This window comes from Stegodyphus dumicola, chromosome 8 (assembly GCF_044657685.1).
Source record: "Stegodyphus dumicola isolate Sdum_Otavi_A_Nest chromosome 8, ASM4465768v1".
Taxonomy (NCBI): Eukaryota; Metazoa; Arthropoda; class Arachnida; order Araneae; family Eresidae; genus Stegodyphus; species Stegodyphus dumicola.
In genome coordinates, this window is record NC_140775.1 from 34,836,682 (window position 1) to 34,859,917 (window position 23,236).

The window sequence follows — 23,236 nt, forward strand, 5'->3', positions numbered from 1 at the left end:
GTACCTATGACAGTTTAATTGATCTGGTAAAAGTTAAATTGTTCAAAACCCCCGACAGACATGAAGCTCATTATTGCTATGTCTGAAATTAACTACAATATCAGACAAAGGTTTAAATCAGAATCTTATTTAAAAAGAACTTAAGGTATGCTCTGATGCTAAAAAAATCAATTACAGATCATGGTGGCATAATTAAACAAGAACAGTCAAATTCAAACTAATAATGTGGACTAGTGGTCAAAGATTATACAAGTTAATTTTAATTTAATCTGGCTCAGTAACTCTATCATATGAGGAAATAGAAATGAAAAATTCTAGTAAAGGCTGAAATCATAAATAATTAGGTAATTTACATAATAATAGCTGCACATATCTTTGAAGAATAATTTTCTTTATGCATTCAGTTTCTTCAGCACGTTTTCCTTTCATTTTAGAATTTTGGATTTAATTAAGAATTTCTGTTATTCTAAAAACACTAAATGCATTTAGAATGTACAGAAAAAGCATCTAATTTTATTTTAGTAATATGGATATTCAGAAGAAATATGAAATATATATGGTAAAGGCCAGTTACAAAGCTGATGTGGTAGAATTTTTAGAATTAAATGACACACCGAACAACAAAATCTAGAAATGGCAAAACTTTTAGAATTTAGAGCTGGCATTAGAAGCATTTAGAAAGGTACTAGGCAACAGAATTTAGGAACCACAGAGATTGCATCAACTGGGAAAATGTCTAGTGCCAGCTATGTGTATGGTACATTAAGACATATTAGATGAATCTTTTCAATTGCTTTATTAATAAAAAAATCCCTTTCCATAATGGCTGCCCATGTGATAAGATTAGAAGCATTTTTGATATTTTCCATGCTTGTATCTAGTGAAAAGTAGAGAAAGTTAAGGAAAGATAAATATGTTAAGATTTTAGTATCAGAAGTAAACATGCAAAAACTTCATTCATTACTTCTCCAAAAAGTAAGAAATTCATTGCAAACTTTCTCTAAAATACATCCATTACGTGTTGATACCATGGAGACATTTTTCATTTTGTCACATATTTCTCGAATCTTCTAGATTCGTGGGCCTATAAATCTTACCTTCAAATCCTTCTAAACTTTCCAAGCTGCAATGTCTAAAATCCTAAAGAAAAATTATCCCTACCATTTATGTAACAGCAAAAAGTCAGAAATAATTTTGGAAAAAAAAGGAGGGAAAAGTATAAAATTCCTTTTATAGAGAAAACTGATGCACATTCTGAGAATTATGAATATTCTGAGACAATTACATGGGGAAAACTCTTACTATGAAAAAATTAAAAACAAGACATTTTTAATTAATTACAAAGTTAATTTTGCTTTTGCTAAGAGCTGTTTCATAAACTGTGCTTTATAGCATTATACCTTGTTTACTTTTCAGGTTCAAAATATTGTATACTAAGTTGCCAAAATGAAACTTTATAATATGACATCAAAAAATAAAAATGTCTTATTTTAATGTTATTTTTTAAATATAATTTCAATATATTACCATTATTTTAATGAAGTTTATCAATGTTACGATGTTTTAAAAAAAATTGTCGAAAAATCCTCAGATCTCAGAATTAAAAAGTTTCTATACAATCTAAGCTTAAAATTGCCAAAATGTTTAAAAGTCGCCAAATTTAGAACCGTTTAATGAAAGAATTCACATCCCCAAAAGCAAAAATTTGTTTAAGAGCTCTTTATTAGAAAAAATGAATTTCGAAATGCTTATATTTCATTTCTTGCTTAGAAACTCGAGTATCCCAACATTTATCTTAGAAATAGAAACAAATTATAACTCATGAACCCATTCAAAAGATAACTATATATACAGCAGTGAATCCCAAATATATTCCTCTAAAATGCTAATTTACAATCAAAATGGCAGTCGTAAAAACAGACAGAAATTTCAGATGACTAAAATTAAGGACCTTATGCTGATTTTGGCCAAAATTAAGGACCTTATGCTGATTTTGGCCAAAATTAAGGACTCTTAAGGACCAAAAATCGATTCCAAAAATCCTAAGGACTTTTAAGGACTCTTAAGGATCGTATGAACCCTGTGGAAATTTGAGAAAAAGATAAGCAAAGAATACTTGAACTCGAAAAATTGAAAATGGAAGCGGAAATCAGAAATAGTAATGTAAATTATTCTGTTCCTTCTATTGTTAGTAAAAGTAAATTTGTGATATGAGTAAATTAATGCATAAGTATTATTTAAGTGAAGGTGATATAAGTTTTTATTTAGTCTGATTTGAGAGACAGGCACAACATATTGAGTTAGAAGAACAAAATTGGTTTTCTCAGCTGTTGGTTCTATTGCCTTTTGAAATAACTTAATTATCTGCATATGAATCAGAAGAAAAATCTAATGACTATAAGCATGTTAAACAACTGCTACTGAGAAAATTTAAGTTAAGCCCTGAAAAGTTTCGGCAAATGTTTGTTTCATATATTAAAATGTTGCATAATATGTGGAGGAACTTTGCATTTGAATTAAAAAATTATTTTGAAGAGTGGCTTGCTGCATTAAATGTAAGAGATTTTGACTCTTTAAAACAGCTTATTATTGCAGATCAATTAAAATAAAGGGTCCCCGCCTGCTATACAAGATCCTTTCAATCATAATTGGTCTAAATTCAATAATCCTGAAGAGTTGGCGTGTGGATTTTAAAAACAGTTTAGATAATAAATACAGTCAAAAGTCGTTAATCGGGACTCATCGGGACTTCGGCGATTCCGAATTATCAATTTTTCCGGATTATAGATCATCAGTTTAAATCTGGTAAGATGGCATGCAGAAATTATAAAATTAAAAATATGAAACCGTAATTTATGAAATAAAGAACAATTATGATCTAAAGGGTATCAAAATTTACAAAAAAAAAAAGCTTAATATTTATTTGTTTACTTTTTAAACATTTCTTTCAATGTAAGTTGTTTTAAGTTGCTTTGTTTTATGTGATAATACTTTCTCTTTAATTCTATAAACAGACATAATTTCCTGTTCAGTTACAAAGTTCTGCTGTTCAAGTCCTATAATTGGTGTGCCAAGAATACCGACTAATTTGTCAATCGAAATTTTTTTTGTTTTCAATAACCTCTGTGTCACCATCGGAACCAAATTATAATGACGAGGAATTTGATTTAAATCATATCAAAGATGGAATACATCGAGATGAAATACTACATTTAGTAAGGAGTGATAAGCCAAATAAAATGAAAACATTTACCCTGAAGATAAGGATAGTGCTGACAGATCAACTTCCAATTAATTGTGCGCCGCGGCTTTTCCCCCCCCTCGCCCCGCCGCAGAGCAGCGTGAAGTTTATAAACAGATTTCGGAATGGTTAGGTTATTTTTTGCAGCAATTCCACTTTTGTTTAATGGACTTCGAAACATACTTTTGCTTTGGAGATCCTTTACATATTAGTAAATATATATCGGAAATTCTATTTGACATAATCGAAAGTTCAAGCTTACTTTTATAAAATTGCTCTAACAGTCTGCAAAAAATAATAAGCCGGATCCAATTCAAAGATTAAGGAACAACGCAATCTGCAACATTAACTGAATTAGATAATTTTAGCTTAGCTTATACCGTCCATTGTAAACGTATTTTGAGCACGCGCACATGCATATTCGCAGCTGTAAAGGTCAATTCGAAGATTAAGGAACAACGCAATCATCAACATTAACTGAAATAGATAATTAGATAATTTTAGCTTATACCATCCGTTATACATTAAACGCGCACGCGAAAACATATTCTGTGCTCGTGCACATGCATATGCGCAGTCATAAAGGTCTTACACGCACGCGTAAACGCCTATGCGTCTACGCATGCGTCAACGCAATGCATGCGCAGAAAGTTTGTAGCTTTGAGGTCCGGATTATGGGTGTCCAAATTAACGACTTTTGACCGTACAATTTGTGGAATCAATTTTATAAAATAGACAAAGGGGATATAATTCTGGTATCTTCAATGAAAAGGGTGAGCCGAAATGCTTTAATTGTAATGATTATGGACATACAGCGACGGATTATCCTCAACCTAAAAAAAAATTATTTGCAGGAAATGTACTGAAAAGGGTCAGACTTTTAAAAAGTGTACGTCTAAAAGTTCAGACTTAACAAATGTTAAAAATAATTTATCTGTGAACCAAAATTCAGGTGTTTTACCAACTGTATATTTAAAAACATGCTCACAGCAATAATGGAGAAGAAATTACTGCAATCATAGATATAGGTTCTAGTTTGTGTTTATTGAAACAGTCTGTGGCTAGGAAACTGAAGCTTATTATAGAACCTGATGTGGAGGAATTGTTTGGCTTTGGAAACCAGAGTAAACAAGTTGCTAGAACACTTGGTAAAGTAACTGTTAATTTAGAGATTGATAATATGGAAGGAAAGGGCATTACAGTTCTAATTGTAGGAGATGAAACGTAATCACATAACTTATTAGTTGGTCAAACATATAATTGATTTACCACTTATTGCATACGCCAAGCCAGGTAATACCTTGCACATATGCTACGCTAATCACTGCCCATTTTTATAATTGCAGGGGCCCACTAGCGGCCAAGCGGTAAAGAAGCTGAACACTGGTAGTTTGGTCCGAGGTTCGAATCCCGCGAACGGGCTGACTGCATGGGCGTTTTCACGGTTTTCCCCATGTGCAACGTGTATACGAGACAGTTTCCCTTAGAAAGTCATCCACGAAGGCATCCCTCCCCTTAGGCAGATAGCCCTCATGTGCTTTGCCATAACTGAGTAATCCAATTTCATAATTGCAAAATGGCAGCAACACTCCACGAATGAAACTGAAGGCTTCCCAAGAAATTTAAATCGAAAGTAATACAGTTAATTTCGTGAAAGTTAAAATTGATGAAATAAATAACGGTTATGTTTGAATAAGTGGATTGGAAGATGAGTTGGGTTTATTGGAAATAATACAAGGAGAAACAGTGATACCAGCCAATAACTACTGCAATTGAAAATTAATTTTGAAAGAGAATCAGTGTATCGGTAGAGCGGAAGTAGCAGAATTAGTTGAATCAAGTCCAGAACAAAAAATTGAAAATTCAAATCAAAAGGAAATACTGATAATAAATGAAATTAGAAAGTTTAAGAGACCGATTACTTTAGAAGAAATTAAAGTTAATAACAATATTTATGCCAGAGAGAAAACAAAAAGTTTTATATTTGATAAATAAGTATTGAGATTGTTTGGCATTAAATATGAAGGAATTAGGGCGTAACAAACTTAACAAAAATGGATATTAAAGAAACTGAAGGGAGTTTGCACGACATCGTATTCCGAGGTTCTATAAAGAATGAAAGGTTTTGTAAAGGAGATGGTACATGAATGGAAGAATTGTTACTGAAACAAGATCTATGTATGCTAGCCCAGTTTTAGTCATAAAGAATGAAAGGTTCTGTAATGGATATAGTAAATGAATGGAAGAAATATGAAATTGTTACTGAAACAAGATCTCGGTATGCTAGTCCAGTTTTACTCATAAGGAAAAAGACAGGTGAACTATGATTAGTGGTAGATTATAGAAAGTTGAATTCCCAAACTGTTAAAAATAAATTTTCACTCCCTGGGATAGATAATCTTCTTGAATACCTTAGTGAGTCTGTAAACTTTTCACTACATTGGTCTTAGCTCATGGATATTTATAGATTCCTTTAACTAAAGAAGTGAAACTGAAAACAGTTTTCATCACTCCAGATGATACTGATCAATTTGAATATATGAACTTTAGGTTAGCTAATGCTCCTGCAGAATTTCAGACTTATGAATCAAGATTTAGGTCCATTGCTTAATAAAGAAGTATTATGATATTAGACCAACATATTAATTCCGGCTAAATCTTCGAAAGAAATGATGGAAAAACATAGATAAGTGTTTGATAGATTGAGAGAAGCAAAGCTGACACTGAAACTGACAAAATACGAATTTGCAAAAGATGAAGTTAAGTATTTGGGATTTCTAATTAAATTGAATGGCATGTGACCTGGACCAGGAAAAGTACGAGCCATATTAAACTTTCCTAAACCAATCAATGAATATGAAGTTACACAATTTTTAGATCTCACAAGTTTCTTTAGAAGGTTTGTGCTGAAATATGCAAAGAAAGCTGAACCATTAACAAGACTGACGAGGAAGGATGAAACATTTCATTGGAATTAAGATCAGCAAGAAGCATTTAGTACTTTAAAAGACCATTTAACTAATGGACCAGTATTAGTGTTATATCATCGGAAAGCATACACTGAAGTGCACACAGATGGAAGCAGCAAAGGGCTGGCAGGAGTGCTGTTGCAAAAAGGTGAAGATAAAAAGTGGCATTTAGTATATTGTGTAAGTAAAGGAACAACAGAAGCAGAAAAGAATTATCATTCAAGCAAATTAGAATTAATGGCTATAGTTTGGACTTTGCCACGACTTCGACAATTTTTGATTGGAATCCAATTTACGATAATTACAGACTGCCAAGCTTTAGTTTATTTAAACGTGAAGAAAACTTCAAATCCTCAGATAGGTGGAGTAATCTGATCCAAGAATATTGGGTAAGTGCAAAAGTTCTACCCATTTTCATTATCCATATTGAAGAGCAAATAAACACAAAATGAACAGTACCTATTATTGTGCATAATCCCCATTGTTATCTATCACCTTTTATCTTTCTGGTAGGAGATAAATCCCACGGCTGTAATTCTGGCCGTTTCGAGTCAAATAACTCTTGGATGGCAGTTTACACAACATCAAAATCATCAAAGATTTTCTGACTAAAGGAATTGTTCAATGTACGAAATAAGTGATAGTCAATTGGCGCCAAGTCAAGAGAATAGAGAGGATGGGATAAAACCTCCCAACCGAAGCAGAGTAACTTTTAGCGAGTAGATAGCAGCACATGGTCTGCCGTTATCATGATGAAGGATAACACCACGATGACTGATGAGACCTGGTCACTTTGCTACCAAATTTTAATGCAGCCTGTCTAACTGTAGACAGCAGAAGGCAGCAGTGATGATTTGGTTGAATGGCAGGACCTCCCAGTGAATTATTCCCTGCACATCCCACGACACACTCAATAACACCTCCTTGGAATGAAGTTTGGTTTTCGAAGTCGATGAAAGCGGATCAGAAGGGCGACCCCCACTCCTACGATGCTTTATGTTATGGTGCATAACCCACTTCTCATCTCCTGTCACAATTTGTGCCAACAATGAGTCGTTTTTGTACCGGGAAAGCAAGGAAACACAGGTGGCAATTCGGTCATCCTGTTGATTAGCTATCAGGTTATGTGGAACCCAACAATCCCACTTTCTCGTAAAACCCAATTTAACCAGACATCCCTCAACCCTTGTCCAATGCATGTTGTAGGTCTTTGCTAATTCTTGCAAGGTTAGGCTCGGGTTGTTCCTTATGGCTTGGTCAATATAAATATAGTCTTCTCTAACATGTGATGGCCGTCCACTCCTAGCCCGATCTTGGCAGCTTTTGTCTCATTCCCTAAATTTACAAAACCATCGACGACATGCGCTTTCGTCTACTGTATACTCCCCATAAACTTGACAAATATTGCGACATAATGCGGCTGCCGTACTCTTTTTATCGAACTTGTATAACAAACAGAGTCTTATATGCTCCTTCTCACTTTCCATGTTACACCTTCTGAGATTTTTTTAGATAATTAACTATGCGAGACATGATGCATTTATATGTGAGGCATCCACACGTTTGGCTGGTCAATAATTTTCTTCATTACAATGTCATGTGTGACATCAATTCCATTGCAAATTTGCATACCCCAAAATGGGTAGGACTTTTGCACTCACCCGATATAATCTTGAAATAAAGCACAGACAAGGTAAAAAAATGAGTCATGTAGATGCATTAAACCGATCAGCAGTTGATCAGCAATAAGACTCTATAATTGAGAACAACTTTAAAGTTTGTTAAGCGCTAACAAAAGATGAACAAATTCTTGATTCACCATTCAGATCCAGAATTATTAGATCACAAATTAACAGAATTTTAAAGAAAAAAATAAACTATAGAAGAAACGTAGAGAAATATGTAACTGGAAAATTATGTCTTGAAGAATAATCTATTGTAATTGTCGATGAAGAATCGGGAAGATCGGGAAAAGGAGAAATTGTTATATACCTAAGTCAATGAGAAAAGGTATAGTAGTAAAATTTCATGATCTTTTGGGACATTTTTCAGCAGATAGAACTGTTGCCAAAATCAAGGAGTCATACTGGTTTAAAGAAATGAAACGATATGTTATGTGTCACATTTCAATGTGTTTCGAGTGCCTAGTAAATAAAATGCTTAGTGGTAAGAAACAAGGAGCACTGCATCCGATTAGACCTGGTAGAAGACCTTTTGCAATCAAACATGTAGATCATTTAGGATCATTCATAAAAAGTTCAAGAGGAAATACAGAATTATTTGTAATAATTGATAATTTTACAGGATTTACATGCTTATATCCTATGAAAAGAACTGCAACCAGAACTGTGTTAGTTGCATTGAAGAGTTCTGTAGATGATTTTGGGTTACCAGAAAAAATTATCAGCAACAGAGGAACATGTTTCTCAGTGAAGGAATTTTGAAAGTAATGTGAAAATAATGGATCAGTCACACGCTCAATTCAACTCAATATCCAAGTGGTAGTGGAATGGTGGAAAGAGCAAATCGAAAAATTTTGACTACGATTAAAACGAATATGGAAAATCCAAATCGTAGAGATTGGGACAAAAAGATTAAGGAATGTGAAAGAAATGTAAACAATATGATAAATAAGACTACAAATAAAAATTCTTTCGAAATGCTCCACGGTTATTCACCAAAATTCAACAACAGATTAATGAGGATGATTACAGACGAAGACGCAAATGAATGGGAGACTCCAGTAATCTTACAAAATGAAGCTAGAAAGAGATTTGAAGATATGCAGATGAAAATGAAAGCAAATTATGACAAGAAGAAAAGCAATTCTTTAACATTCGAACAAGGAAAAATAGTAGTAATGAGAAGAGTACCTAAATCAACTGGAAAATCAACCAAAACACAACCAAAATATCGAGGACCTTTGGTGGTTACCAAGTGATACCTACAGAGTGACTCAATTAAAAGAGAAGGTGAAAGGATGTTTCTTTAGTATGACAGCTTATGTGAGCCAATAGAAGTCAAGGCAGTGTCAAGCTGAATCAGAGGAGGACGATGATGATGATGGCGATGACATTAGAGTTGCTGATAATGATAACAACATGCCGCATATTACTAAAACTAGAACATGGAAACAGAATAGAAAAGGACAGTGAATCTATATGACAGTTAAAGGCTTTCGAACTATAAATTTTAATATTATACATTTAATTTTTTTTAATTAGTTTACGAACCATATGTTATTTTGTTTTATATTTTGTAATAGCTTAAAATTCTTATAAAGTATAAGTTCTTAGTGTTCCAAGGTTGTAACTAAGTCAGGATGCTAGAAGGTAAATGCAATGCATCGATTTTATTTTAAAATATATTTTCCCCAAGTGGCAACGAGATACCAATTATTATGGATGCCAATTTGAACAGTAGCGTCTATGAAGCGCGCATAGTAATTTTGTATTTTTAGTTGTACCATCTCAGTGATATCCAGGTAATGCACAAATAAAGATTTATTTGCATAAGTGAAGAATGTTTCTTAATGAAGAAAGTATCTAACACATTTAATCATACATAACTCCAAAACATAAATAAAACACTTAACATACAAAAGCACAAGTCTAGCCTTAAATGTATCAATAGATCCATCAGGATTCTATAAAAATCACTTGCACTGTAATTTTTCTTAAGTTCATATTTCATTTTTCATCAGTGATGTCATCTCTAAATCTACAGCTTGTTCTCATTGTATACTGTTTATCATAAGTATTCATAAGTATGAGGCTTTTCAGAATCATCAACAAAAACTTCACCTCTCATTATACAATACTGAAAATGCTTTGGCTTTCTTAGGTATCTTGGTTGTACATTATTTTGCAAATTAATGTCTTCACATTCCTCTTCTTCAGAATCTTTTGATATACCTCCAGATATTTCTTTAGTGTGTTCATTTTCTGAATTATCTTCTTCATTACAAAGCTCTTCTGACTTAGCCAGAAATTAATTCATCTTGATAACATACGTGCATCCCTTCTTCACGACTTGTGAGCTCCCGACCACATGAACAGATTGGAACTACTGGCTCTTTTTTTTATCTGCAAGTAGTACCTCTTGTCTCCATCATTTCCAAATTAGATGAGCATTTGTAGCTTTATATTCTCTGTTTTCCTTCTTCTTTACTCAGGAATGCAGGCATAATAAACAGATCCTGTTATGTGAAAACATTTCATTCACATTATAACCCATAGCTCAAATGGGCTCATGTCATCTACTGATGATTTATTGGTTCCATTTAGCATATAAATATATATATAAAAATGGTGCTCAGCTCAAAATGCTGCAGAAAATCCAGCTTCAAAGAATGTTCTTACCATTTCCATTACTGTATGCATATCTCATTCACTGGAGGCATTTTGTGCCAGAGTATAAAGCGCTAATAGTTTTGGAGTGATTGCATCTCCCTTGTTGTTGAGAAATTTGACTGAATGTCCCAAGGTTTTAGAATGTGCAAGCATATGCATTAAATATTTTGCAAATCCAGACTTTTCCTTAATTAAACTGCCACACTGTAACTTTGTGTAGCTGTCTTTAAATACAACTCCCCCCTCCCTTGGTCGCCACCTGGAAAGGTTCACGGAAAGGTCCACAAACATCAGTTGAAATGAAGTCACTAGACTTGCTGTCTTCCTTCCTTATGCCAAAAGATAAATAGTATGTTTTACCATAAATACATGATTCACAGAATTTCCTGTCAGATGGCACTTTAATGCCCAATTCTTTCTCCTGCATGTCCTTAACATGATGTTTGTCTTAATTTCAGCATCTCTGATGATATCATCATAACAACTGTCTGCTTCAGCAGCATGCACTTTTATTTTATTTTTTACGGTATAACTGGTTAAATAGCTGTCTTGTATGAAGTACCATATACACTGTGAGTTCTATACATTACTTGACCATTAATTTTTAACAAATATTCTCAAGCAATGGAGATAAATTTACTATTCTAATTTCTAGCTTGAGCAGCAAGTACGGAAAAACAAATTTCTCTTTATTTCAGGTACATACCAAATATCTTTTAGAAAGGTACTTTGGATTTTATAGGCAACAATTGTCGACACTAACTGTGCCTTTCCTAATTGTAACTAAAGTTTCTCTTCCAGCAGCCTGGAAGTTACAAGGACTATGAAACTTCAAAAAATGAATAAAATATGGGAGCAGTTCATGACATGTCTTAATACAAAATGATGCTGGATCAGTCTCAGCTGCACAGGCTTCTTTCCAAATGGACATCAGTACTACACTGACAGTGATTATTGAATGGTTCTCATTAACTTGTTCTTCTGTGGTCTTCCATTTAGTAATTCACTATTTGCACTCTTTTACCCAATGTCCTTTTTGTATGCAAAAATTACAAATATCTTATTTTCTTGATTTTTTTCTGAATTTTTCTTGGTGGGCTTTCGTTTGGGAGATGTTAGCAGTACAAATGCCATTTATTCACTTATATTATTTTTCTCATTAGTTTTAAATTCTTTTTCATGAGAACAGAGCTCTACTGTTTACTCTCGCTATTTGCCCATCTTCACCTGCATGCCAGCAGAATATCCGGTAATTTATTTTCATTTTTCTCTGCAAGTCCTGAATTCAACTCATTCTATAAATTCTCTAATTTGAAAAGAAGAGCTCTATATCATCAATCTCATTCCACTTGAATTGCAAAAATTGCATGCATATCTTATACAGTTGATTTTCCAATGATGCTTCATATAATTCAATCACACTTCTCTGGCAGTCTGAAATCTCAGACCTTTTTAAAAAGTTCCTTTTATCATAAAATCCATAAATACTATTGTAGCATTTATATTTGCATTGTGAAACTTAATTATATTTCTCTTGTTCAATAACTAGAACATCTCTAGGGAAGATTTTTTTCAGGTGTAACTAAAGTTCCTTCAATAACTTCTAAAAGCACCAAGATAACAGCTTAAAACATATTTTATCCTACATTTCCACATATACCAACTGCTTTTGCTTGATAAAGGCTTTACTTGGACCTTAGATAACTCCATTGATCCATTGATTTTTAAATAACTTTTGATATCTATGATGAAAATTAAATAAATTGACTTGATCAACAAAAAAACACTATGTTGGCAAAACTTGTAAACTAAATTATAGATCATTATTTTTTATCATAACATACATTAACAAATATAAATCACAAATTATTTAAAACATTACATCAATTTATGAACATTGCTTTTATATCCCCGACACCTAACATGAACAGAGCAGGCAAACAAATGCCAGTTGAAAGTTTTATGAAAAAGAAGATAATAAAAGGAATTAAATTGAAATACTTCAAGCATTTACAAACATAAAAAGTACGTCATTTACCTTTAAATCCCTATATATAATTCCTTGACTATGTAAATAATCGAGAGCTAAGAGAATTTCTGCACCATAGAATTTCGTTCTTTCTTCATTGAATATCCTCTCTCGGGAGAGATGGAAAAACAGTTCTCCCCCATTCACATATTCCATAACAAAACAAAGTCTGTCTGCAGTTTGAAATGAATACTTGAGAGACTGTTAAATCAAAAGGAAAAATAATTTAAAGCACATGCTATATAAAAGTTTATCTTGGAAAATAATTTAACATAACATTTCAAGCAATACTGAATATCTGAATTATTAGAAAGAAAGGAAAGTAAAATTTGTATTCTGTAATTTATTTTGGATGTCAGAGACCCTTTTTCATTTTTCATGTCGCATTAAATAAAATTATGTTAGCACGGCATTTAGTCATTTACGCAATAATACAAATTGAAAGATTTTTGTCATTTTCTCAAGATCTTTAATTTATCTATCAAACCACAACACTGGATTATTTATTAATATACAAAACTAGGTGAATTAAAAGGAACTTACATGTTTTCTAACAGATTTATCCTTCAGACTAAAATAGAAATATGCTTCTTAATGATTTATATAAACTCAAGACTTATTCCTAGAACAAAGAAGACTCCTAGGATTATCCTTTACTTTTAGGATAGGTACAAAGGTTTAGGTACTATAAAGGTTTTTAAGAGCCTTTTGTAAATCAAAATGTCATAAAGTTATTACAGTTATACACAGAAGAAAATTCACAGCATTAGAGACCAGGTCACAGAGGATGACAATCAACTTTTCATATCTCACTGCTTTTTTTTTTTTTTTTTCCCTCTCTTCCCCTATCAGTTCTTTAAATCTACAGCTGTAGCATGAAAATGACTTTCCTTCCTTCATAATAAAGACTCAACAAGGAATCTTTAAAATATTTACTTTTGAACAAAATTTAAAATGTTTACAAACAGGCAGATTACAGCTCATGGTGAATTACATATTCTTATGCCATTGCAATTCCAGAAGTCAACTGAGCAATCACCTACTTTTTGTTTAGCACTAACAGTGCCAGAGTTTAAGTTCAGACTTGGAGGGAGAAGAGAAAAGTCCTTTTGGCAACTTCAACTAAACGTAAGACAGAACATTATACAGTTTTTTGGTTTGTTACACATTTAGAACTGCTGCCTTAATTTGAAAAAATAGGAGTTTTTTTCTCAAGTAGCCTAATGTGAAAAACTTGAACTAAAAGTATACTCAACTCTTGTAGGCATATGTTCTTTTATAGCATAATTCTTCATAAGCAGTCAAATCATCAAGGAAATTGCCCCTAACCTACATGCTCTCTCATATTTGTTACATTGATTTTATAATCATCATATAAAATAAACACTGAATGGTTTTTCCCTTTATTTGTCCATTTGTCCTTAATGGTAGTGTTTTTTTTTTTTTTTAAATGCCTTTTAGTGAAACTTTTAGGTTTTTCATATGTGATAAGAAATATAAAACAAACATTAGTAAAGCAAAGGATGCTAGATACCAAAAGTTATTTATATTACAGTGATAATGTGCAATATAGTTAAGTGATAAATTAATAAAAGATGTTAATGTCATGCATTCTTTAAACTGACTAGAAAATAACCCTTCTGCCTCTTTGCTTAATACATTATTTTTCTGAAATATACTCTGTTGTAGCAATTTTATAAAAATAAAACATTGTGCAATACACAACTGCCACCAACTGTTAAAATCTACAATTCATTCCTTGCTGCCCAATCATTTAAGCATAAACTATATTAATCACATACTTAAATAGCCTTCGTTTCTAACTCCCAATAAAGTTCCTATACAAGTAATATAATTACTTTTTATTATTTAATATCATTCAGTTTCTTTCACACAAGCTGGTACATGAGTGACCGTACCAGAATACTTATCTTTTAAGAATTTTTAATTTAGAAGAACTGATACAGTACAAAGTCTGTGATCTAGAATCGTTGGGACTTTTTCGATTCCCAATTTTAGATAATCAGTTTGTATCTACTAAGATGACAAGAACAATTACAAAAAAAAATCTTTATTACTATTTCTTTGAGAAAGAGGAATTTTACATTAAAAAAAAAAAAGATTTTTGAATTACATCAAGCGATATTAAAATATATATGACTTGAAGACAAATTTTCGGGATTTAAAAATCATACTACCTATATTCACCACGCCATCAGTTAACTGATGACTGAGGAATTGTCATCGGAAAGTAAGACTTCAGTTAAATCATCTTCAATTAGCATTTCTTCTGATATTCTACTAATTCGAAAATTTTGCTTTTTCTTGCGAGTCCAAAAACGTTCAGATATGCAACTCTCATCATCCTGAAATTTGATAGTTGGCTATAAATTATGCCAATTTTTTTTCAAAGTATCTGCAGACACGTCTTATCGTGATCTTGCAATGCAGATCAGATTTTATATTAAAATATTTCTAGAATCCTTGAAATGTCTTACTTAAGCTTTGGTTTCTAAAAAGTTACTGTATATTTCCATTTCAGTGCATGTAAAATTCTGATATCGATGATGCCAATAAAAGGAAACCAGAATGAGCAACATACTGTAATACCAAACAAATATGTCTTGGGGCTTTACAGTTTAGGGCTTTGTCTATATTGTTTAGGTCAGAATGCTAACCCAATAAACACTCAAGGGCTATAATGCGATTCCCTAGCCAGCATGTATTTGGAAGTACTGTAATTTTGGGTAGATAAGCCGCCCTAGCGTATATGCCGCACACATGATAAATGACTAACAAAAATGAAAGTTCACCAGATCAGCTGCACTGCCATATACGCAACAGCAAAGCATTCCAAAATATGCCACTCAATATTCATTTATTCAGTAATTCCCTATCATTGGGATATAATCATCATCAATAACATTTTAATAACATTTACAACATAAATATACTCAGTAATATATAAATAAATGAGGAAGAAACATCTTACCTTGAACTTGCCGAAAACGTACTCTGATGATTTCTAACAGATATTATTTTTATGGGTTCAATAAACTTCATTTATCACCACAAATTACCATATTATGAAAAGGAATACATAAATTAGATAAACTGAAGTATTTATTTAAATTAAACTACATTTATTTATACAAAACCTTCAAAATCCAACTCATTGATGTCAGAATTAAATAAATTAAACACGGTGAGTGCCATGTCAGCCATTTGTGGATGACACTAGACTTTCCGTTTAGGCCACGTCGACCTCCGCTGGCTGACAGCATGTAACATGATATATAACTATAAAATTCACACTGTTTTATGGAATTACAGAAAATATATTTAAAATTTACTTAATTTTGATTCATTAAAGGACTAATGGATTTCAATGAAACATGGTAAACATAAAAACGTAACGTGTTGAATGAATGCCTATAGGGATCTTGTCCCAAACGTAAACTATCTTCTACTGCGATAAAAATCACTGGCCCTACAATACCAGCGCTTTTAAGCGGCACGTGTAGCTTGAGCAGAATTGCCTAAGAAATACACGTGGTGCTCAACATGTTAACAAATAACCATCAAGGTCAAGTTCATCATTCTATACTAAATCACTCTTTCAACGTCACCAGCTTCACTTTCTTTTTGATGATTTCCGATTTAATGAAAGCCGATTGTGTCGGTTTTGACTGTTTGCCATGCTTTATTGAACCATAAGGCAGCTTCCTCATATGAAGCTTTTCTCATTCGTCCAGAATTTGTAAAGGAATGGAGTCTGCCTTGCATCCATTCCTCTCACTGCTTTCGTAGTTCATTCTTGAAAATTGTATTAATACTGAGATCCAGCGACTATAAAATTTTTGCAAACCCACCTGATATCACTGAGACATTGGTGGTAAGTTTTTTTTTGCTTCAGATCTTACTGTATCCACTAAATGTGATCCCATTGAATCCAGAACGACAAGTCCAAAATCGTTTTTTTCACCTAATGAATGAACAGTTCTGCTCAAAGGACAGTCAAAAGTAACGGGCACTTCGTCCATATTAAGTATTTGCCCTCTTTTCAAATTTTGTTCTTTAATTTTCTTAGATGTGTACTCTAAAAACGCTATCTCCTTTTTTAAGCCAGTCCACGGGAAGCTTTTGTCCAACTGTTGTTTGGTCCTTTCGCTTCATGAACCTGAAACACCAATTAGGTCCTCCAATAAAATGTTTAATGCCCATTTGTCAAGCAACTACCTTTGCTTGAAGGTGAATTCTAACTGTTGATACTAATAATCCACTTTCTCTCTGTTATATCGTCCATTTGTCTAAATTGTCTTCAAAAACAGGCCAGGCTATGATACCAGTTCGATGAGATCTTTTATTCTTAGGCATTTTCTCTAATTCTTCTTGTTCAGACTTCCACCACTGAATGCATCGCTCGTCAACTTGAAATTCTTTAGCAGCAGCGTGATTTCCAACTTCAATCACTTTCTTCACTGCCAAAAGCTTAAAAGCAGCTGTATAACTTTTTCTTTTAGTAGGAGCCATAATAATATTTTTAAAGTGTGAATGATAAGGGATTAAAAAAAGCAAGCTGCAATGCAATAAAAATGTGCAAGAATTAACACAGCACTTGGAAAGTAAACATAGCTGTTTCCATTAAAGCAAAACGTCATAGGAAAACGCAAGCAAAACCATGGAGTTTAGCAGAAACTACATGCATTACGCTGTCTTTACAGAGGGCACCGCCTACCTTAGTTAGGCGAATTTGAACTTATTGCACTTAGTGCAATCTGAGGTTAGAATATTGCAGCAAATTCTTACAATTTCGCTTGTGCATAACTTTTAGGGCACACCCGCTTGTGCGTAACTTACGTTCTGAACTAGCAAAGTTTAAAGGACAGAGAAAAATTAAAATTTCCTCATACGCTGCTCTGGCAGATACGCCGCCAACCTAAATTTTCAACTTTTAAACACATATAAGATGTGGCTTATCTAACCCAAATTACAGTAATTATACAGGAATTTCAGTTAGTTGGGGAAAAAATCCCTTTTAGAGCACACCTGCTTTTCCTCAATCCTTGAACTTTGCAAAGAGGAAAAAATTGTTGGTACTGATTCAGAGGTTTAGATATAAGAATGTTCAGATTCCGGATTTTGTACTGCTGCAGTTAATTGATAAATTTCAAAAATATTATTTTTTATTTTTCAAAGTTATATATGAAAATCAACACTTACAATTAGAAAAGGATGCTTTGTATTCCTTAAAACCCTATTTTCTGTTAGTGTATGAGCAACTTCATCCTGAAGAGAAAGAAAAAGTGTTATCATAATATACAAAAGTATCAAAATGGAGCAGTGAATTGATAAATTCAAAGTATCAAAGCTAACAGCAATTTTATGAACAACTTCTAAATAAAAGTAAATCTACATAATAAAAAAAATTATAATTTACATCAGGGATGTCAAACTCAGAGGTACATTTGGGTCAAACAAACAAGGTTTAACTTTAGGCTGGCCGCAAAAAAAAAAAAAAAATATTCATAGAAACGTATATTTATTTCGAATAATACAATAATAAACATATATATATATTTATATAGAAAAGAACAAGAAAAATTTAATGTTTACATCCTGATACTTGACATCTCTTCTCTGCTATTATCTTTCCTATTTCAGGAGAAATTTTGTTTGCAGTGATAACTTTCAACGCTGACCCAAGGTGAGCATCATTAATACGGTTTCTAATAGGAGACTTATTACCTTTCATGACTGAAAATAACTGCTCGCACCAATAAGTACTACCAAACATGGAAATAATTTCATATGCGAATTTTCGAGTATTTTCAAACGTGGCTGGTAAATATTTGTAAAATTCAGGCACGCCCACTTCAATGAATTTTGCTTTTAAATTTGAGTTGCATTGAATCTCAATCACCTCCATTTGCATATGGCTGGGTACTGAGTCAATACTTATTGAGAAAATCGAAGAAAACAAAAAAAATTTGTCTTCGAGGGAACTAAAATCATTAAACCTCGTTTCAAATTCAGTTGTTAAATTTGCAATTTTTTCTGCGTATTTTTGATATGAACAAGTATCATCTAAACTTGATTTATTCATGCTGCACGTCGGAAAGTGCATCAAATCTTCATTTTTAAGTTGTTTTTCCCAAAGAACTAGTTGACATTTGAATGCTTTAATTATGTCAAACATGTTCGTAATGATATGATCTTTTCCTTCTAACGATAAATTTAAATCGGTCAAGTGTTTGGTTATATCAACCAAGAAAGATAAATCTTGTATCCATATTGGATCATAAAACAAACTTACGTCTTGATTTTTCGTTTTTAAAAACTGACATATTTCTTTTTTCAAATCCCAGAATTATTTGAGAATCTTGGAGCAAGATAAACAACGTACCTCGGTATAGTAGGACAAACCCGAATATTCACTATCTAACTCACTTAAGAAAGCAGTGAATTGACGCTGATTTAAACCTTGAGATCTTATAAAATTTATAACTTTTTTTTATATATGACAAAACATTCTCCATATTTATTACTTTTGTGCATAGAATTTCTTGATGTATAATACAATGCACATGATGAATGTTTGAACCGTGAATTTCACCAAGTTTTTTTTCTTAGTAATGCTACGAAGCCCTTGTTTTTCCCGGTCATTAATGGAGTGCCATCTGTAGCTACAGAATTTAATTTTGCCAAAGGTAGATTATATTTCTGCAGAAGTCCAAAAACACAAGTAAATATATCTTCGCCTGTGGTAGTATCAGGCATCGGTATTAGTTCCAGTAATTCCTCAAAAATGTTAAAATTCTTGTCACAAGAACGAAGAAACACTGCTAATTGAGCTTTGCCACTAATGTCCGTGCTCTCGTCACAGGCAATGGAGAAACTTTCGAAACTAGATGATTTTGCTTTGATCTGATCACTTAAATTTGCGGCTTCGAAAGAGCCATCTGTCAATTAAAAACAAAATTCTTCTCTATACATCAATTATAAAACCTGTCTTCATGTATGCATGTACAATCTGGGGTACTGCTGCAAAAACTCATGTGAAAAAACTTCAATCTTTTCAAAGTAAGACCTTACGTATGGCCCTGAATGCAGCCTGGTACGTCCGTACAGATGTGATTCATTCGGACCTTAATATTAAACCTGTTGATTACTATATTAAAAAACTTAGTCAAAATTTATTCCTCAAAATTGAACAGATTGATAACCGAGCACTCCAGCAGATACCAGCATACGACCCTGCTATTCGCAGCTCACAGAAGAGACCGAGAGCCGTGATTGGCCGAGAGTTCGGCATCTATCCGCCGTCCAAAAGGGCAAGACACGCCCTCTCAAAATCAGTTCCAGCCCCCGCGCCATGAAGGAAAGACGTCTCTTCAGCGAGCTGCCATATAATTGCTTTTCCATCTTCAAAAACTGCAATCCAAGATCTTCAAGCAAAGTTATCAATCTGTTTACTAAGAATCACATCTCCTGCAGATTCTAAATCTGCCTAAGAATATTTTCATCGCGTTCCCATTTATTATTTGCACTCCCCTACACAAGCCACATGCCAATGAGCCTATTAATCGTAAACTCTTTCCTATCCGCTTTTTGCTTTAGTGTTTGTATTGTGTATAAAAAATTATAAAAACCAAAAAAAGTATAAAATATAAAATACAAAAAAATTATAAAAACTTATAAAAAAATTATGATACTTAAGTTTTTACTTTCTCATCTCTATCCCTAAACTTTCTCAAGCCTGTGGCTCCCTCTATTGAGCATCAAGTAAATCACTTATGCCAAATTTTTCCTATTTCTGCTCACTTTTAGTAACTCTGATGTGGAGATACATGGTTTTGAACCATAGGCACTCCGAAAATTGCAAATCATTGGCATTGGCAAATTCGCGGCTAAATCAGTAACTCTTTCCGCAACTGTATTTTGAGACAATGAAATTGATTGAAAAGCCTTCACATTTCCAGTACAAACAATTTCTCCAGCTTTTATTAGGCATTCCTTGATGAAATCACCGTCAGTAAAAGGCTTCGAATGTTTAGCTATCAACTCGGACAAGACGTAGCTTGCATGTACTGCTGCTTCACTTTCTTGCAATACTTTACTAAACATGGACTGTTGCTTTTTCACTCCTAACTTGAGCTCTTTCAACTTTTCTTCTCTCATTAATCCTTCGTAATTGTTATATTTCGATTTGTGGTGTTCGTAATAACGTTTAATATTATATAACTTTGGTACATTAATAGTATTATTACATATCAAGCAGATTATTTTATCTTTTATTTCACAGCAAAAATATTCTAATTCCCATTTTACTTGGACTATTCTATGTTCGTCAGCGATTTTTTGTTTAATTTTACTACCACTTGGTTTTGATATAGACATACTGAATACAAAGGGCTGGAATAAACACGGTTAATGTTAGAAAGTTAACAAAAATTTATTCTTTCCACAAGAGATAAATCAAAATGCTGAAATATTTCTTCAAAAATATTCTAACAATATCACAAAATGTCAAATGTTTAGCAAAAATCAATTCAAAACAGAGAAACTAATTCTATCTCACAGCGAAATCGCTACAAATCAATCAAAGCATTAAGTAAAGAAACAGTTCGCTAGAACTACAGCTATCACCGAGATGAGTTGTTTGTTCTCGGCTTTTATAAGCTTTATAATTAATTTCTCGAATATACTGGAAACATCTATAAATATCTGGATTTTTGTGGATGGCAACAGCAATTACGAGATATTTATTTATTAGGTATTAAATGCACTTGTTCTATTTTTAACCTTCCAACGCAGCTGTCTTTTCAAAAATTGTCTGCGTCGCTAAGGCAACATGAAGCAAATCTAATTACAATTCTAAATAAAAAAAACTAAATAAATAAAATACTATGAAATCCATAACAATATGAATTAAGTAATAATTAATAATAAAGCAAAGTGCATGCACATGCATGCACCAATATATCGTACAAAACTATGATTGGAAAACTGAGACCATGAGTTCGGCCACATTCGGCTATTGGGGGATGCGTACAAGTTCTGAGTGCACGTGTCCCCCAAAAGCCGAAGGTAGCTGAACGCAAGCTACTCACACGCATTTGTAATTTAAGTAGTGTGTGTGTGTGTCAGCTCGCTGTGAGTAATCTAACAACACTGATTAAATTATCGTTAATTACTTAGCAGTAAACATTTAATTTTTTTCTTCGTCGATATGTTATTTTATTATTATATATTATTATTTGCCGATATATTGGCCGGGCCGCAAAAATATTTGTTGTGGGCTGCATGCGGGCCGCGATAATTTTACATAATTTTCATATCATAAATTAAAAATTCAATAAGCAGAAATCCTGTACTGTAGTTTATGCATAATCTATGGAAACATCCATAATTTAACACTGAAAATAAATATTCATTTCTTTAAAAGTATTCAATAAATATACTATCTGTATGGCTAAAACTGACATACTTTTAAAAAAATCAGAATCTTATTTTTTTTACTATCAAGAATTCTATTTTAAAATTTCAAAAACTTTTTTTTAAATGATAGCATAAGTTGATCCCAATTTTCTATCAGATGAATTATCTTGAAAGATAACCAATGAGCAGTGGGAATAAAGTTATGAGCTTGTAAATTAAATCAAAGTTCACATGCACCTAGTATTTTTTCCAACTGTTTTTTCAAATATTTTTCCCCCTTATGGATGCAGTAGCTAGCACAAAGATGTTTTATAGTTTGGGGGAGGAAATAATAGCAAGACTTAATTAAATTTCCATAATGATAAGCGAAAAGGGCAATCAGCTAACTCCAGTATTCTCGAATGATTCTCATGACTGTTACAAGAAGAAAAAAAAACATAAACATAATAGTCCATACGAATGACTAGCTTTATTACAGTTATATGCATTTTAACCAGAATAAACTGAAACTTGCATTTTAAATTAATATCACCAAAAAAGGTTTAAAAGCTAATATTAAATGCAAAAGTTCCCACTTTATTCATTTCAATGCTGCATCAAAGCTGGGACTTTTGAGTTATAAGAGTTGTACATCTTTTACATGTCTGAACACATTTTGAAAAATAATATTAATTTCTTTAAAACACAGTATAACAAACAAACATTGAAGATTATCAATATGCAATTAAATTTTTTAAATTACATGCAATTACAGAAAATATGTACTTGTTCGATATAATTCAGATAAATATATAAAATGTTATTCAGGGAATTGAACAGCTAGTTAAATTCAAACTAATAAGCCTCTGATTCTCTAACAAATCAAATAAGTGAAATTCACTTTGGTATGAATTGCATGGGAATAAGCGAATTAAAATGTACACAACAAATCCAACTTTAACCTTTTAACTGTCATGCCCGAAATAACCTCGGGCACAGCACTGGTATTCCAAAATGTCAAGCCCGAACATTACTCGGACTAATTTCTTTTGAGTGCATCGTATTGTTATACCCGAATATATATTGTGAGAAGTTTATTTCGGCTTCAATTCAACAGATAGCAGGACTTTACTGAAGGTTTCAAAGGATAGAGGTTAAAGTTCAAAGTGCACAGCCTCCCCCCCCTTTTTTTTTTTGACTGCATGGCAAACTTTCATTTTTGGAA

At 32.7% G+C, this 23,236-nt stretch overlaps 1 protein-coding gene across 4 annotated transcripts in view; it reads right to left on the bottom strand.

The window, feature by feature from the left end:
• Akt (AKT serine/threonine protein kinase) overlaps positions 1-23,236 on the bottom strand; it is a 71,880-nt gene that overhangs the window by 22,729 nt on the left and 25,915 nt on the right. For all 4 annotated transcript variants that reach the window (XR_015042539.1, XM_085821733.1, XM_085821732.1 and 1 more), the window contains exons 8-9: positions 17,815-17,880; positions 12,601-12,792 (exon numbers count right to left, since the gene is read on the bottom strand). Coding sequence is in view for 3 of the 4 variants with exons in the window: in XM_085821733.1 (XP_085677859.1) it covers positions 12,601-12,792; positions 17,815-17,880 (258 nt within the window). In the remaining variant the exon portion in view is untranslated. The remainder of the gene's footprint in view (positions 1-12,600; positions 12,793-17,814; positions 17,881-23,236) is intronic.